This window comes from Asparagus officinalis, chromosome 2 (assembly GCF_001876935.1).
Source record: "Asparagus officinalis chromosome 2, Aspof.V1, whole genome shotgun sequence".
In the NCBI taxonomy this organism is placed as follows: domain Eukaryota; kingdom Viridiplantae; phylum Streptophyta; class Magnoliopsida; order Asparagales; family Asparagaceae; genus Asparagus; species Asparagus officinalis.
This window is the reverse complement of record NC_033795.1, coordinates 76,834,140-76,852,281: the sequence shown is the minus strand read 5'-3', so window position 1 is coordinate 76,852,281 and position 18,142 is coordinate 76,834,140. Positions and strand designations below refer to the sequence as shown.

At 33.1% G+C, this 18,142-nt stretch overlaps 2 protein-coding genes across 3 annotated transcripts in view; both read right to left on the bottom strand.

Moving 5' to 3' along the window:
* Positions 275–6,376, bottom strand: LOC109831676. 2 transcript variants are annotated; one of them, XM_020399054.1, is made up of 5 exons: positions 6,038–6,372; positions 3,833–4,318; positions 2,566–2,665; positions 1,087–1,339; positions 275–588 (listed from the first exon to the last, which is right to left on the bottom strand). In XM_020399054.1, the coding sequence occupies exons 1-5, from the start codon at positions 6,099–6,101 to the stop codon at positions 532–534; spliced, it is 960 nt and encodes a 319-aa protein (XP_020254643.1). In that variant the 5' UTR covers positions 6,102–6,372; the 3' UTR covers positions 275–531. The 2 variants fall into 2 exon arrangements, with proteins under 2 accessions (XP_020254643.1, XP_020254644.1); XM_020399055.1 differs by lacking the exon at positions 2,566–2,665 and having other exon boundaries at positions 3,733–4,318; positions 6,038–6,376.
* Positions 7,759–18,142, bottom strand: part of LOC109831675 (psbP domain-containing protein 6, chloroplastic) — an 11,719-nt gene continuing 1,335 nt past the window's right edge. Inside the window, 2 exon segments of the mRNA XM_020399053.1 lie at positions 7,759–8,166; positions 17,988–18,142. The exon segment at positions 17,988–18,142 is cut by the window's right edge and continues 11 nt beyond it. Coding sequence (XP_020254642.1) covers positions 7,996–8,166; positions 17,988–18,142 — 326 coding nt within the window. The 3' untranslated portion in view covers positions 7,759–7,995.

Below are 18,142 nucleotides of genomic sequence, written 5' to 3'. Positions count from 1 at the left end.
CTAATAAACCAAAATAAATCATTTGCCAAACATGTGAAAGAAGCTCATTTTGTGGGTTACGAGCCTCAAAAATGGCTTATAAGCCACCTTGACCACTTGTCAAACACTCTCATAGATAATTCATAACTTGAATAAGCCAAAAACTAACACCAAGGTAGAAATACTGACGGAATTTGGAGGATTAGGTTTACCCACTCTACATCCTTAAAACTCAAATCAGAATCACATTCTATATGTCTACATGCTACTTATTTCTAATAAAGCAGGGGAATACTTAAAAAATAGGATGTAAAACATAATATTGAGCAACACATGTAGCCATGTAGGTCAATAGAATAAAGGTTATCAAAAAGAAAATACAAAAGCTAACCATGAAAATCACTAATAATTGTACTACTAGGTTACTACATAATTCCTTGCTAACAGGATTCATAGACTAAAAAGAAAAATATACTGATCGACAATTTGAAGTACTTCGTAAAACTTTAGAGGACCTAATGTAACATAAAAGCCAATGCACACCTTTACGGGTCATCTATAGCAGTGTGGTGTGTGCTCAAAGCTCAGAGACTGCTGATAGGCTGGAGCCTGCATAAGTTGAACATGAGGACTACTTAAAGACATGAAATTATCAGTAAAACTACAAGGGTTATTTCACTTAAATACCCCAAAGTTTACTCCATTTTTAATTTAACAAAATATACCCAAAATATACCCAAAGTTTGCATCATTTTAACTTTGACACCTCATAGCTTTCTTTTACCCAAAGTTCTAATTTACCCAAAATATTGCCCAAAGTTTGCATCACTTTAACTTTGATACCTCGTAGCTTTCTTTTACCCAAAAAGTACCACAAAGTTCAACAAAATTGAACGTTGATATTCCAAGCTTTAATGAAAAATCTAACTTTGATACCCCAAAAATTTAACAAAAAATTTAATTACAAGTTAAATTTGCCCAAATTTAAGGGTATTATATGGGGAAAAAGAAACTTTAAGGTATCAAAGTTAATACTGGGGTAAACATTGGGTACTTAACTGCAAATAACCCAAAATACTATATTTCACACGGGTTGGTAATATATACCTGAGGCATTGCATGTCTGAAATGCCCATAAGATTGTGCATACATCATAGTAGGGCAAGGCCATTGCATATAGTTGCATCCAAAAGCACATGGTGCAGTAACAGCTGTGTTTGATGGCGCGTAGCTGATAGGATTGTGATTCCTCAACAAATGACCAATTTGAGGGCATGCTTCATACTGAACGAGGGGAGGCTGAGTGACATTGCATAGACATAATGCCGAATTCTGGGTCGTTGTAAGACCTCTCACATACCTAGAAAGATTTAATGTATGCATCAATTTAATTTCATACAAATGGCAACAGGTACAAATATAACAAGAGTTAATTGCACATATACCCCTGTATTATGAGGGTGTAGCCACTTATACCCTCCTGAATTATATTCGGTTTAATCGCGGACAGACCCCCAAATTGAACTTATCAGTTACTAACCCTGTAGCTCTATATTTATTGCAGATAGAGCCCCTGAAGAGTTCTATCTTGAAGATAGACCCCCTGAAAATGGTCTAAAAATTTAACCAGGATCTAACTTCAACAATAGAACTACAGGGGTAGTAGTTTTTTCAAAGGCGGGCGCCTCACTGCCCCTCATGCGCCTTACAATACGGGGCGGTGGCGTAACGCCCCACTTCTGATGCAGCAGCGCCTTTTGCGCCTCACATCCTTTGTGCAGGGTGCATGTAGTGCATATCCTCATATAGTTTTGTTTGTTAACATTTCAATCGTGTCTTTATACTTGATATTCCATATCCAAAAAACAAAATAAATCCATTAGGCCTTTTTAGTAGCCTTCAATTGAGGGTCATTACTAATCCTTTGCTCGGATATTAGTCTTGATTTAACATTTGATTTAAAAAATTATGAATTTTGCTACTATGTTGGGTGTTAGCATTAGAAATTAAGGCATTATATTGTGATTTTGTAGTAAGATATTATTTATCATGACATTTTTCATGTGAATTCTAAAAACATGTTCTTTCGCACATGATTATATATTTTAAAAAATTATGTGGGCGATGTGCGCCTCACATCACTCTGGCACGCGGATCGCATTGCGCCTTGCGTATGTGCGCATAAAGATGTTGTGCGTCCCACATTGCGCCTTGCGCATTGATAACACTGGGGGTAGTAAGTTCAATTTCGTGATGGTACAGGTTGTCTATCCGCAATTAACCCATTATTTTATTAGCAAAAAAATGCACCCCCCTGAACTGCAGACGGTATTATATTCCCTGTTTAATTGAGATGTCAGATAGAAATCGTGTGGCAATAACTTACCCTTTCCCTTCAGTTTAAATTGAAAAAGGACTAAATTACCCTCAAAACAGAGGAGAAAACAGTAAATGCCATCTTTGATTCATGGGGTAATAGAATACTTCAGAGGGTACAAGTGCCTATACCACCATAGTACAGGGAGGTATCTGCAATTAACCTTAATGACAATTATATTAGCAGCAACTCTGACACTTACGGCTTACCTGTTGTAACTACGGTCATAATCTGGATCAAAACGATCCTTTTCTTGGTCCCTGAGAATAGCAACTTTGGAAGCAGCATCATGCGCCTTTTCACTCTCACCAAATGTCCTAACAGAGCATTCTAATAGCTCTATATTTATTGCAGATAGAGCCCCTGAAGAGTTCTATCTTGAAGATAGACCCCCTGAAAATGGTCTAAAAATTTAACCAGGATCTAACTTCAACAATAGAACTACAGGGGTAGTAGTTTTTTCAAAGGCGGGCGCCTCACTGCCCCTCATGCGCCTTACAATACGGGGCGGTGGCGTAACGCCCCACTTCTGATGCAGCAGCGCCTTTTGCGCCTCACATCCTTTGTGCAGGGTGCATGTAGTGCATATCCTCATATAGTTTTGTTTGTTAACATTTCAATCGTGTCTTTATACTTGATATTCCATATCCAAAAAACAAAATAAATCCATTAGGCCTTTTTAGTAGCCTTCAATTGAGGGTCATTACTAATCCTTTGCTCGGATATTAGTCTTGATTTAACATTTGATTTAAAAAATTATGAATTTTGCTACTATGTTGGGTGTTAGCATTAGAAATTAAGGCATTATATTGTGATTTTGTAGTAAGATATTATTTATCATGACATTTTTCATGTGAATTCTAAAAACATGTTCTTTCGCACATGATTATATATTTTAAAAAATTATGTGGGCGATGTGCGCCTCACATCACTCTGGCACGCGGATCGCATTGCGCCTTGCGTATGTGCGCATAAAGATGTTGTGCGTCCCACATTGCGCCTTGCGCATTGATAACACTGGGGGTAGTAAGTTCAATTTCGTGATGGTACAGGTTGTCTATCCGCAATTAACCCATTATTTTATTAGCAAAAAAATGCACCCCCCTGAACTGCAGACGGTATTATATTCCCTGTTTAATTGAGATGTCAGATAGAAATCGTGTGGCAATAACTTACCCTTTCCCTTCAGTTTAAATTGAAAAAGGACTAAATTACCCTCAAAACAGAGGAGAAAACAGTAAATGCCATCTTTGATTCATGGGGTAATAGAATACTTCAGAGGGTACAAGTGCCTATACCACCATAGTACAGGGAGGTATCTGCAATTAACCTTAATGACAATTATATTAGCAGCAACTCTGACACTTACGGCTTACCTGTTGTAACTACGGTCATAATCTGGATCAAAACGATCCTTTTCTTGGTCCCTGAGAATAGCAACTTTGGAAGCAGCATCATGCGCCTTTTCACTCTCACCAAATGTCCTAACAGAGCATTCTAATTCATCAGATGAAGTCATAGAACAGCCTTCTTCTCTGGAGATAGGACTGTTGAAGATACGGGCCCGTGCCTTTTCATACTCTTCCTTCCTCTCCTCAACCGTTCTCATAGAATTCTTCCTATTTTCAAGCTCTGTTCTATCGCTTAAAGAAGTTTTACTAGGTCTCTGACGAATGGCAATCTTCAATTGTTCTGTGACTTTATTTTCTGTTTGCTTGGCAGGAATTTCTGATAAACATACAGTTGGGAATTTACTTCCCGGTGTTTTTATGGCTAAGATTTTGCTTCCTAGTGTACCCAAAGAATCTATAGTGTTGTCAAGAGAAAATGTTTGGAGACCATAATGTTGAGCAACGCGGTGAGCCGCACATCTCAGATATGAGGTTGGTAGATGATGGAATTCAAATTGGTGTTGATTAGGATTCCGCACGAACTTCTGGATGTCTAACTCCATCCGTAAAACTACAATTCAGAAGGAGACTAAATCAGTTAAAACCCAGAAACTATAGGGTATTGCATGAACTTCTACACGTCCAAGCCCATACATAAATCAATTTTGATTAAAAAAATTAGCAAGCACAAAGAAAGTATATGTTAATTTCAAATCCTGACCTAAAAGTTATATGCACCCGGAAAAAGAAAACAAATTTTATACAGTTTTATCTGCACAAATAGTTAAATACAGCCGAAAACTGTGCATCCCTAAACCTTTGGAAGAGATACAAGCAAGTTTAACACCGTAGTAAAACGAAAGGAAAAAAAAATCTGCCCCTATTCTTTAGGAAAGCAAACATACTTATGGTCGAACTGAATACTTACATATGTATAGAAGTGATTAATGCTCAGTCATTCTCAAGAAATGAGTCATTCAATAGAAGGTCCCAAGCCAGTGCAACTCTTACGACCCTCGTATGTTATTCAAGAAAAAAATAACTGAAAGGTACAGTCCTTCCTCGCCAAGAGTTTTTTGAGGTTTTCTTTTCAAACAAATTTAATACTCAATGCGGTTTTCTGCACATGCAATGCACACATGCCCAAAAAAAAACTTCCGAATGTTATACATGTGAAGTTAATTTGTTATGACTTGTGTCTATACTTAGCATATGTCATACTTAATTATTGTCCAAGATTGAATATATCTATCCGTAAATCATTATATCAGTGTATGTACAGATACACATTTATCATTTTACAAATTTGAAAATTAAGATATAATTAATTTATGAGTCTTATGCCTCACTTCACATTAGGGTCCAATGCTTCTCCTTGCACTTCCACCTTTTTAAAGATAGTTGCAAACCAATCCAATCACAATCTCTTAGGCAAGTAATTTAACACATTAAAACCACTCAATACAGAGAGACATACTATTCTGCACTACTTTTAGCTCCCCCTTTTCATCACCTAATCTTATTGACATGGTCACCCACAACCTCAAGCTCAGGATGGAGTCTAAACTTAAACCCTCAAAAAAATAAACAGTTCCCAGCATACAAAGATTTGATTTGATAAGTAGCAAAGGAAGAAGAGTTATTATAGCCAACAATGTTCATTGCTCAATGAATCCTTTCCCTTTTGGCTGTAACAATTGCTTGACCAGAATACATAATTTCCGCCTTATAATCCGATGTTAGACAAATTATGCTACAACTGTGTTTTCCTACATACCCTGCCCGCCATATGAACCACATTTTCCCAAAATTACCCCCGAAATGATATTCGCTAATTTACCCTCTACCAACTTGAGTTAAAATACCCTGTAAAAGTTTCATGTTACATGGTATTCCTATGTTCCATTGTGATAGTTCAGCAGAAATTCCTTTCTCCCGCCCCTCAAAAACCAACAATGTGAAGTTTGGGGTATTTTTAACTCGATTCAATAGAATTTGGGGTAAATTATCAAATACACAAAAAAAATCTATACTAAATCAGCAAAGGGACAGAATAACCGAAGCTTGAATCCTTGGATACTTGAACTTCAATCTTCGTACGTGTTCCGTATCTGTTTGCTTTACAAATATAAAATTTAACAATAAAAATATTCAGGACACTCAACCCAAGTTAATAACTAAAAACCCAGGAAACTACTAATCAATTAGGAAGTAAAACTACACTAAACTGAACTAGAGACGCAATTAGATGTATAAAAAAATCCAAGAAAAAATCGACGAAAATTCGAACCAGTCAACCGATGTCGAGGGTTCTCGAGGGCCTCGACGAGGAAGGGATCTACGTGGGATTCCATCGCTCGAAGAATCGAGAGAGAGAGAGAGAGAGAGAGCAAACTCTGGTTCTCCCCTCTCGAACCTTATCTCTTTTTTTCCCACTCCCTGTAGTTTTCATTGCTTTTTTATCTGAGTAATAATTGGGTGGCTGCTACAAGACGAAAAGGCGATTTGATGGCAACTGGAGAGATCTCGACCGTTGAAATTTTTTACAAGATTTTATCCTTTTTCTAGTTTGCACTTGGACCCATGATTTCGGCGGATTATTTTGTTTTAGGACTTTACTTATATTATATTTTGTTGTTTCCAAAATTATTTTACATTTATCAAATTTTTCAAAAGGACTTTTCTTTTTTGTATATATACCCCAAAGTATGTGCTATTGATAGTATTTTTTTAATCAGATCTGGTCATTTGTTAATTCACCCCTAGTACTGCTCATACCCTAAAGTTTAGGACTGAATTCGCTTTGGTGTCAAACGTCTGAAAAAAATGCATTTTGTTTTAGGATTTTACTTACTTATATTATTTTAATTAGACTTCGTTGTTTCTAAAATTATTTTACATTTATCAAATTTTTCAAAAGATTTTTTGTTGTATTATATATACTCCGAAGTATGTGCTATTGGTAGACTACTTTAGTCAAATCTGACAATTTGTTAATTTATGTCTAGTGCTGCTCACACATTAAAATAACCCGCTAATTAGCTTATGATCACTTTGATACCCCTAAAGCTCACCCATTTTATCACTATGATACGCAAAAGTTTTTTTTTTTTTCCTGTCACTTTGATACCCCTAAAGTTTAGAACTCAATTCACTTTGGTGCTAAACGTCCGCAAAAATGTTTGTTTTTCTGTGAAAAATGTAAATTTGAGCTTTCTCTTTGTTTTTATGAGCAGCTCGGCCTTACCCACTGCTTTTGTTTTTGGTTTCAGTTTTCTACCCTTTTGTAACATAAAAATGCAACTATTGACACAACAACGCAATATTTCCAACGTTCAAGGCAAATATTCATGCTCACAAAGGGGGAAAAAATAGGTTTTTTTTATACATCCCCCAATTCTTCTTTAATTTTAAATAAGTCCCCAGACATATTTTAAAAACGTTGCCAAACCCCTTATTAAGTTCTACCAAAAATCACCCCCGCAAGGTGGGTCTCCTGGTCAGCTCCCCATGGGGAGAGAGATTCTCCCAGGCTTCGTGCCCGTTGGTCAGGAGTTCGAATCCTTGTTATCGTTTCACCTGGTTTCCTCAGATATTTAGGGGGTTGGGGAGACCCGTTGCCTCTGGTCAGTAGCGGCTCGACCCGCTGTATTGTTGGGGACTGGGGGGATTCGAACCGGGGTGCAGCGGACTCCAAAAGGGAGTTTAAGTAGAGGTGCTGACCGGGGTTCCCTCGTCACCAAAAAAAAGTTCTACCAAAAATCCATATCCATCTTTTGAGAGACTTAACTTGAAATTTATAAAGAACAACTGGGAACCTATAAGGCTGTAAACAAAAAAATAACCCAAAAAGTTTCCTGTCACTTTTTTTTATAGTTGCTACAGTTTATATACTGTACATATGTACAATATTGCAGATAACGGCAACAATAAACTCTAGGTGCTACCATAACATATAGCACCCAGTGTCACACTGGCTTATGCAATAAACATTTCACTTCAACAACTTAATTTCTTCGAGATAAACCGCCAACTAAAATTTGCTCAGAACATATGAAATACTATTCATTGCACCGTAAGAGTAGATTTTATCATGTCGCCTAATCACTCTTATCAGATACTTATAAGAAAAATAAATTAATCCGAAGCTGCCAAGTTAACAAATATACAAAAATACATACTCCAATTTTAAGACCATAGCCTGTCAAGTTTCTTTTCCCCTTCTCTTTCACTTCGAGATGGTGAAGTTTATATATGGAAAGAATCAACCATGGCTTTCAGAGTTTTTTGAGAAGATGACCATTGCTTGTCATTTGCACTCGCCGCGAATAAAATGACTGTGTTTCCTTTGGCAGTTGCCTTTGCGAGATTGTGCGAACCTGTCAATGCGAACGGAGTCTCGAGCACATAGGTGTAGTACTGCAATTCGTCAAAGAAAGATTTATATCAAATACTTAGCTATCGAAACAGATGAATCCAGAGTCTATGGACGTGCAATGCTGCAAACTACCACATATAATCTATCTGCTGTCTTTTTTTTTATTTCCTCTCTTTTAACTGACGTTTCATATTGTAGAGCATTTAATAAAGATGGCAAGTTCCTTATCTACGGTTGGAATCATGACATACAACGCAGCGGAAAAAGCATATCATGACTATTAATCAAAATTAATTGAATATTAGAAGAATACCTGAAACGCTTTCCGAATTTCTACAATAATCTGTCCCAAGATCAATTCAAAATAGCTTCCTCAAGAGAAAAAGCTTCCAATTGAAATCCACCCGTCACCGTAGAGGAGCAATACTGAGAGATAGGTTCTCAAAAATCTATTTCTTCATATTATCTTCATAAGATTTTCAATCTCATCTATCTCTCCTATTTCTCTCATAAGGCTACATATGCACCCTATTTATAGGATTACACTAGTCTTAGAGATTTTAACTTTAAACAATTCATAATTATGTAGAACTCTATCCATAACAATTAAGGATAGAATAGATTTGTTCAAAAACTTTATCCATAACAATTAAGGATAGAAATAGAATTGTATTGCATGTATACCTCTTCTAATGACATTAGTGAGACCAATTGGGTCCCATATCGAGAACCAATTATTAATCAAATTAATAATTTTAATTTAACAATCAAATCCCTATCCGACCAATTGTTCATAAAAGCTCTTCCATAATATGGGATTAATTATTAATAAATAATATCTTACATTCAATCCCTTCCAGTATCATTTATTCTAGGCAACTCTTTTAAGTAGGACAACTCACCTATTTGCTCATGTCTAAATTTGCAATTCCCATGAACATAAATAAAAATTATTTTGAAACATCAAAATATTTTATTTTTTATAAGAAAATAAATTTTTAAAAATATTTTCAAAAACACCTGCCGGCAGGAATTTAATAGCTTCATGAGAATGCATAATAAATTAACTCATCATAATGAGCATACTGGATCCTATCTAGACATCCATCATTTTCCTAAATGAAATTTAGCAACCCAATGTTTCAGGTTGTGTAGCGCTTGCTAAACAAGCTTAACCATCACATCAAAGCATACTAAATTATCAAATCGAAAATAACAATATCATCAAGTCAAAGGGACCATGTAACAATTTAAATTCTCTATCTCTTAGGTGACTCATCCTAGAGAATTCAAATACGGTCTAGTGCTACACATATCATAATACGTGCTTATGACATACACCCGGAGAATCTCCATTCCCGATGGTTGAGATCCACCACCATATCTCATATATCGGTATCATGCATAATAATCTGTTATAACAAAGTTATCATTTACTAGTTATAGGTTAAGCACAAATTTAAGAAATTTCTAAGTTAGATCAAAGTTATCATTTACTAGTTATAGGTTAAGCACAAATTTAAGAAATTTCTAAGTTAGATCATATCTCCAAGCAAGTGACCATCACAGTGCATGATCTAACAAAATAACTTCTAAGGATATATATATAACAATTATATAAATAATACCCAAATAATGTGCAACAATTAAATTTATTAACATTACAATATTATTACATAATTTGTATTGGATGTTCAAGGACAAATTATTATTACTATTCCAGCAATCTCCCATTTGCCCTAACATCCAATCAGATGTAATCCTTACTCCCATCTGTCAAAAACATTTTAAGACAATGGTCTATAAAAGGATATTAAATGTTATCTGCTCAGCCATCTATTAAACCATAACATGTTTCTTCTTATTAACCTTTAATAAGATAATTTTTCTTTCTAAGCTTCTTGCAACATCTTCATTACTATCAAATAATAATGAGAAAGGAAATTATTACAAGAAATAATATTAAGCTTATGGAGTAACTCATTAATCCATATTCCTTCTTTTAATGATTTAATATGGCACTACATATTCTGCTATTATTATTAATGATATAAATATAACACGAAACAGACTTTCTATTATTAGGATTGGATTGAAAACTACCTACAAGATCAATAGCAACCTTTTTGGGACACATTTCCTTAAAGAGAGATTGTTTAGGAACCATTCTTTTCTTGGAATCTTGTTAAGTTGAATCTTCTATGGATCTTATCCATATAAGTAGATTGTGACAACTCTATATATCTATTTCTCTATCTATATAGAGTTTAAGATCTACGATATAGAATGTCAAAAGAAAATCCTTCATAAAGAACTAAATCATACTTTTAATCATGACATTAAAATATCATTCTTAATGAGCAATATGTCATCAACATGCAATGATAGGAATATAATGGACTTACTTTATTGTTCCTTATACACACATTTTTTTTAAGGATATGATCAATCATTCATCAAAATGAATGTTTGATTGATTAAGTTCATAACTTTAATTGATTCAATTAATCAATTTTATCTTCTTGAATTTTACATTCTTGGTTCTATAATATGTAAATATCTTCTTAAAGATATCCATTCAAGAAGGTTATTTTAAAATCTATTTATTGATATCTTATATTCATAACACGTTGAAATGACTAAATGGATCCTTATGAACTATAATATTACAATTAGAGGAAAATATTCTTCAATAATTAATACCCGTTTGTCATCAATATGACATCAGGTCTCTTACATGAAATCATGTCCAACATGACTTTAGTGTAAGTTTTAGGATTTATATTTTCCTTGTTACTTTTCATCAAATATATTTTAACAAGGCTACTGTACTATACAGGTGGATGAAAATCCTATTTGATCTCCTAATTGTAATCAGTGTATTCAACAAAAAATTTAGTAAGTAAATCTCCATTTACTTTATTACTTAAAGCTCCCACTAAATTTATACAATCTTCAACTCATTTGAAGTTTCTCCCACTGGATTAAATAACTCTCCCACTAAAGAAAACATATTTTCTTCTTGAGTTATATAAATCCTAATCATCAAGCTTGACTTTATAAAAGAACATATTTCTAGTAATAACTATTGTCTGAAAACTACACTAGGATTATCAATATAATACCTAGTACTTTCTTTAGGATAACCTACTAGTAGGATGTTATTTACCTTAGACTCCCATTTTGTCCATATTTTATTCTCTGATGAGAATATGACAACTCCAGATCTCTAAGCGTCATACACTTAATTTTCTTCATATCCATGTCTATTATGGAGTGAAAGAAAAAGATTTGGCAGGAATTCTACATAATAAATAATATGCAATCTCCAATGCATAACCTATTAGAAAATAAGAACAGGTTAGTGCCCAGCATAAACCTAACCATATCGAATAAGGTTTAGTTCCATCTTACAGACAAATAATTAGGAGTGATAAATTAGTAGATGTCAAAGTACTAACAATTCCATTTTGTTCATAAATCTCTTAAACTCCTAAGAATAGGAACTTGTCATCTGGATCAAATCAGATGACTTTAATACTTTTATCAAACTCATCTTTAACTTCAATAACATTCTAATTTATGATGCAATCGCATAAATACATCAATATATAATTGCATCATATATGAATGCTATAAAATAAGAATATTTAACTATTGCTTTAACATTTAAAGGATCATATACATCTGAATGTATGAAGTCAAGAGTACGCAAGAGCTTTAGCACTATTTTAGAAAAATAGTTTGGTCATATGTCTCTTAGACAATATTTACAAGTTGAGAAATATTCTAATTTAAAAAATTCAAAGGACTATCCTTTATCAATTTATTGATCTTATCAACATTAACATAACCTTGTATTTTTGTGCCAAAGATAAGTTGGCTTACCTTGATCCAATCTATATTTTAAGAGATTTATCAATTCCAATAACATTACATAAGAGTTAAGGGTGGCAATCATGAAAAATAAACAGTTTTAATTTCATAATTATCAACAAAGCAATTTCTAAACTTTTAATAGAAATTCTATTTTACAAGAAAATAGAAAATCACTACTATAAAATTTAGAAAATAGAAATCAAATTTCTTCTAACTTTAAGAAACATTAAGACATTCTTTAAGTTTCATTTCATGCCCTTCACTCAAAACAGAAACAAATTTCTTATTATTATTTTTTTTATTTACAATGCTGAAACTAGGGCTTTTATTTTCATTATCAAAGTTAATCTTTTCATGTACTCTTACAACAAATTTGTAAGTATGTAAAGATAAACTGGAATGAATACATCATATATATATAAATTATTCACATTAGTAGACTCTACTAATCAATGAGTGAACTGTCTTCAAAAGACATTTCTTTATTAAGTGACATAATGCAACCTTTACAATTTTCTTTTCTAATGATTTTCATTATTTAAATTTGCGCTTCATGTTTAGAAACCTATTTTACTTTTTAGATTTCCCTTTTAATAATACTAGACAATCCAGTTCGATATTCATCATTATGGATTTAACCTGCTTTAATATTCTTTTCACTTTTTCTTTAACAAGTTGTTCAATTCTAATATAGTGATAGTTAAATTGAACAAGGGGTGCGATTACAAAGTAAATATCACATCAACGTTTGATTTCAATCTTAACTTCCAACAAATCTAATTTGTCAATATATATCAAAACATCATATGAAAATATATATCTGTGTTCATCTTATGAACATTACTTTTATCATTATTATCTTTAAGCAGGATTATGACTGATGATCTTTATCATCAGTTACATCTAGTTAAGCGGGTATGTCACCTTAAACAATCATAGGCCAAACATTCAGCATTTGAAAATTAAATAGATTTCTTTTCCAATCCAATAGTTCGGGCTATCTAATTTATAATCATTCAATAACATATCAAAATGACAAAATTTAGTCATCATGTACAAGCAGAATATAATAACACAAATATTGCAAGTTATTATTTTATTATTGCACAATCATTACAGGGATATTTTAAGTAATGATTTCACATTTAACATTTCTCTCATTTATTTAAATGTGAACAGGAAATCCAAGTTTAATTATAAACCTCTAGATTTTCAAGATCGAATATAATTAAACAAGGTAGAATCATCTATTCAATCGTTAACAATTAACGATTTTCCTTTAAATTTTGGTCTTTAATGTAAGATGTGCCCCACTATTTTAGTGAGCACCCCAAGACATCAATGAAGTGTTAACCCATCAATCCAGCTATTTTATATAAAACAGGTGACACTATCTATTTTAGTCTAGTGGTCCCATTATACATAAAATATTTGGCATCCTTATGCGAGATATAAGTAGATAATAAATTTTTAACAAACCCTATCCTTTGTGGCATCAGATAAGTTAAAAAGTTATTATCCAAGTTATATCTCTATGATGGAAGACCTTTAGATTTATATTTCTTAAAAAAATAATCTATCTACACTTCTATACAACTTTTGTTATTTATTACAACTGAGAGAAAATAACAACAGTCAATTTCTAATAAATTCTCAACTGTTTTATTTAATAAAGGAAATTCAGAACAATTCTGGACCTTATAGTAATTTTTCATGTATTACTGAAATCACATGAATTATTGAATTTAAACAATTTAAAATCAACATGATCATATCACAAGTATAATACAAACAATATTTTAGAAATATACATGATACAATATCATTTCTAACAATTCACTAAGAGTTAGATAATCTTTTCAATAAAAGAAACTAAACTATACATGCATATGGACTTTTGAACAAATTCTGTAAGTGCTAGGGACTAATCAAAAATTAGTCTATATATTCAGATGGATCTTAAAACAGTTTCAAAATCTATCAGGAGGGTGAAGCTAATTTCACATCAAAATTAATATACTAGTAGACTCAGAACAATTTCTGGATCAAACAGGGGTCTGTAACTAATTTTACAGTTATTCATCAATACTGGTATCAAACAGGGGTCTGTAACTAATTTTACAGTTATTCATCAATACTGGTGGACTTCAAAACAGTTTCTGGTTATATCAGGGAGCTATAACTATTTTTCTAGCGTGTTTGAGAACCTGATGGACTTCAGAATAATTTCTGGGTCAATCAGGGGTCTCAGATTAATTTTACAATAAAATTCAAATCTAATAGGGTTCGGGTTTGGTTCTGTTTGCGGGTCAGACCCGTTCAACTAAAAAATTAAATTTTAATGGGTTTGGGTTCATAACCCTTAATGAAAATAAACCCAATAAGATATCATCTTCTTCAAAGAAGATCTAGGGTTTAGGCTAAGGATGTGGATGGCCCGCCGCCACCCTTTGTCCGGCGGCGGCGGCGGCGGCGAGCCCACCCTCGCCGGCTATCATCCCAATTTTCCTTTTTTTGTTTATTATTATTAAAGCACCTAATTAGATCACATCTAATCAAATTAAATAACCAAAATACTTGATCTAATCAAAGAACCATAACCATGATCATATCAAAAACCTCAATTGATCTCTATCAAAAACAAATTTTTTTTGCGGATGAACAGTAATCCGGGAATGTGAACAGTAACCCGAGCCCTAATCTTGATCTTAATCAAAATTTTAATTTAATCCAATCAAATAATCATAACCCTTGAACAACAACACCATAGTTTGATCTAATCAAACTTTTAATTTAATCTAATTAATTTCAGTTTAACAAATTAAACTGAGATGAATAGTAAGCTGATGAACAGTAACCGCGAATGTGAACAGTGTTATCTTCATAAGATTTTCAATCTCATCTATCTCTCCTATTTCTCTCATAAGGCTACATATGAACCCTATTTATAGGATTATACTAGTCTTAGAGATTTTAACTTTAAACAATTCATAATTATGTAGAACTATCCATAACAATTAAGGATAAAATAGATTTGTTCAAAAACTTTATCCATAACAATTAAGGATAGAAATAGATTTATTCAAAAACTTTATCCATAACAATTAAGGATAGAAATAGATTTATTCAAAAACTTTATCCATAACAATTAAGGATAGAAATAGAATTGCATTGCATGTATACCTCTTCTAATGACATTAGTGAGACCAATTGGGTCCCATATCGAGAACCAATTATTAATCAAATTAATAATTTTAATTTAACAATCAAATCCCTATCCGACCAATTGTTCATAAAAGCTCTTCCATAATATGGGATTAATTATTAATAAATAATATCTTACATTCAATCCCTTCCAGTATCATTTATTTTAGGCAACTCTTTTAAGCAGGACAACTCACCTATTTGCTCATGCCTAAATTTGCAATTCCCATGAACATAAATAAAAACTATTTTGAAACATCAAAATATTTTATTTTTTATAAGAAAATAAATTTTGTAAAAATATTTTCAAAGCTACCTGCCGGCAGGAATTTAATAGCTTCATGGGAATGCATAATAAATTAACTCATCATAATGAGCATACTGGATCCTATCTAGACATCCATCATTTTCCTAAATGAAATTTAGCAACCCAATGTTTCAGGTTGTGTAGCGCTTGCTAAACAAGCTTAACCATCACATCAAAGCATACTAAATTATCAAATCGAAAATGATAATATCATCAAGTCAAAGGGACCATGTAACAATTTGAACTCTCTATCTCTTAGGTGACTCATCCTAGAGAATTCAAATACGGTCTAGTGCTACACACATCATAATGCGTGCTTATGACATACACCCGGAGAATCTCCATTCTCGATGGTTGAGACCCACCACCATATCTCATATATCGGTGTCATGCATAATAACCTGTTATAACAAAGTTATCCTTTACTAGTTATAGGTTAAGCACAAATTTAAGAAATTTCTAAGTTAGATCATATCTCCAAGCAAGTGACCATCACAGTGCATGATCTAACAAAATAACTTCTAAGGATATATATAACAATTATATAAATAATACCCAAATAATGTGCAACAATTAAATTTATTAACATTACAATATTATTACATATTGTATTGGATGTTCAAGGGCAAATTATTATTACTATTCCAGCATCTACAACAATAAATTTCTACAATTTGAAGCATCAAATGAAATTTCTTAGACTGGTGTCTATATTTGTATCCTCCACTTTATGCCTGAAAGCTTTCTCTACAATAGGTCTTAAACAAAGTACGTTATGAACTTATGACGATTTAAGGAAAATATGGACTACACCGTTTAAATTGACATAGAACTTTGATTTTCAAAATGTCTAATTCAAACACAACACATGGAATTAATGCAGTGGTGTCTAGAAAAGTACTGGTATTTGCTGTAAGCATACATGCAAATTGCATCGCCTTGTATAATTATCACAAAATGATACATCCTTTCTTGAGCACTTAATTACATCTCAGTAAGTCTTATCAAATTTGCACAGTATCTTATTATATGTAACGATGGACAATGAGGAGACAAAAACGTGGTATTGTAAAATACCAGCAAGGATGTATCTCATGAGTGAGAGGTATAACTTTCATGGATGGCATGTCTTCTAATTGTAATTCAGGAATTTCTTATTGAACATGCATGATTGGTGGAATCTGATCTAAATTGGGTTTATTATCAGTTTGTTGATCTAAAATAAATAGATGGAGCATATTATTCAATAACTTTCCCTACAAGAACAAAGCAACTACAATCGCTTCTTTAATTACATTCATGCATTGTGCTAAAATCCCTTCATTATGGCCAACATAACTAAATGAGCTAATCAAGCTAACCGCTTCCCTATCTGACTCATATAAATGCAGTCAAAGTACAAGGGGCTAAGAGGTCCCAAGATGCATCACAAACAAAAGCTAAGAATTGATGGCAGCAAAAGAAAAATTGTGCACTAAGATTCTCTAACAGACCTAAAGGTAGCACCATAGTATGAGCAGAATGAGGCATCCGAAGACATGAGCCTTTGCATGCAAACTTCACTAAGACATCTTACTTGGTCGCACTAAGATATTTTATGCTCATCTTGGAAAGAGATTTACGAGTTCATACCCGAGGAGTTCTTATATTTCTGCACATAACCCTGTCTGATGCATGTGCAAAAAGTTAAAATAGTGTTTATTTCATCAGCGGGAGACTTTGCTTAATATTATTGCCAAAGGCCGTTGAATCCAAAAATGTAACATAGTGTGTACACCAACCTTTTAAATCTGTAGCAGAAACTAGTGAAATGCATTAAAACACTGATATGGGGGATGAGTGATGCTTGCTTATAGTTTCTTCCGCCTTGACTTTGTTTCGTTTTTCAGGCGGAGGATATTTTGGCTCTCTCTTTCGGATCTTTTGTTTTCAGACTGGGATTCTTCAGTATGTCTCCTATAGGTACAATTGTTTTCATTTATGTAGCTTTCATTAGATTTTGGGATTTTTCTTTTGTAGTCACAGTTGTTTCATTAAACAGCTGTTTAATGAAACGTGTTGATTAATGAAATGCAGGGAAATTTTAATTGCCCTTTTTCTCAACCAGAAAAAAAGGTTAGATGGTATCCTACAAGTAAATTATGCATCTTCATCTCAAAAAAAAGTAAATTATGCATCCAGATTCACAATAGGAAAGTAGGCTAAACCCTAATAATCACAGAGAAACTATATCCTCGCAAAGCAATGGAAGTTATCTAAGAATGTTGGGTTGGCCTGTTTTCTAATGATGACCAGTTGAGGATGCAGTTATTTATTGCAAGATTCTCACCAAACCAACTAAATTCAGGCTTATTCATCACAGTAGCATTCCAATCTAAACTAAAATCAATGTTTGTAAATAGTACGCTGTATACAGTGAAAGATGCCAAGAAGAATATAGATACACAGGCATAAAAGACGAAAGAAGATTACCGTTTGATTTCCTTGTTTTTTGATTGAAGTCTCAACGAGCTCATCTGAATCAAATGTATTTCCGGTAACAAAGGGGCCAAGAGAAGCAATAAGCTTCTCTGGGCTCCCAATATCTTCGATTGTTGCATCGGGTTTATTTGTAAGACGTATTAATG

Excerpts from the sequence above, each read along its gene's own strand:
- LOC109831676 (XM_020399055.1), bottom strand. The coding sequence starts at position 6,101 with ATGGAATCCCACGTAGATCCCTTCCTCGTCGAGGCCCTCGAGAACCCT. Across the intron at positions 4,319-6,037 it reads CCCTCGACATCGGTTGACTG|TTTTACGGATGGAGTTAGAC; the intron begins GTTCGAATTTTC and ends TCTGAATTGTAG. Across the intron at positions 1,340-3,732 it reads TATGACCGTAGTTACAACAG|GTATGTGAGAGGTCTTACAA; the intron begins GTAAGCCGTAAG and ends AAATCTTTCTAG.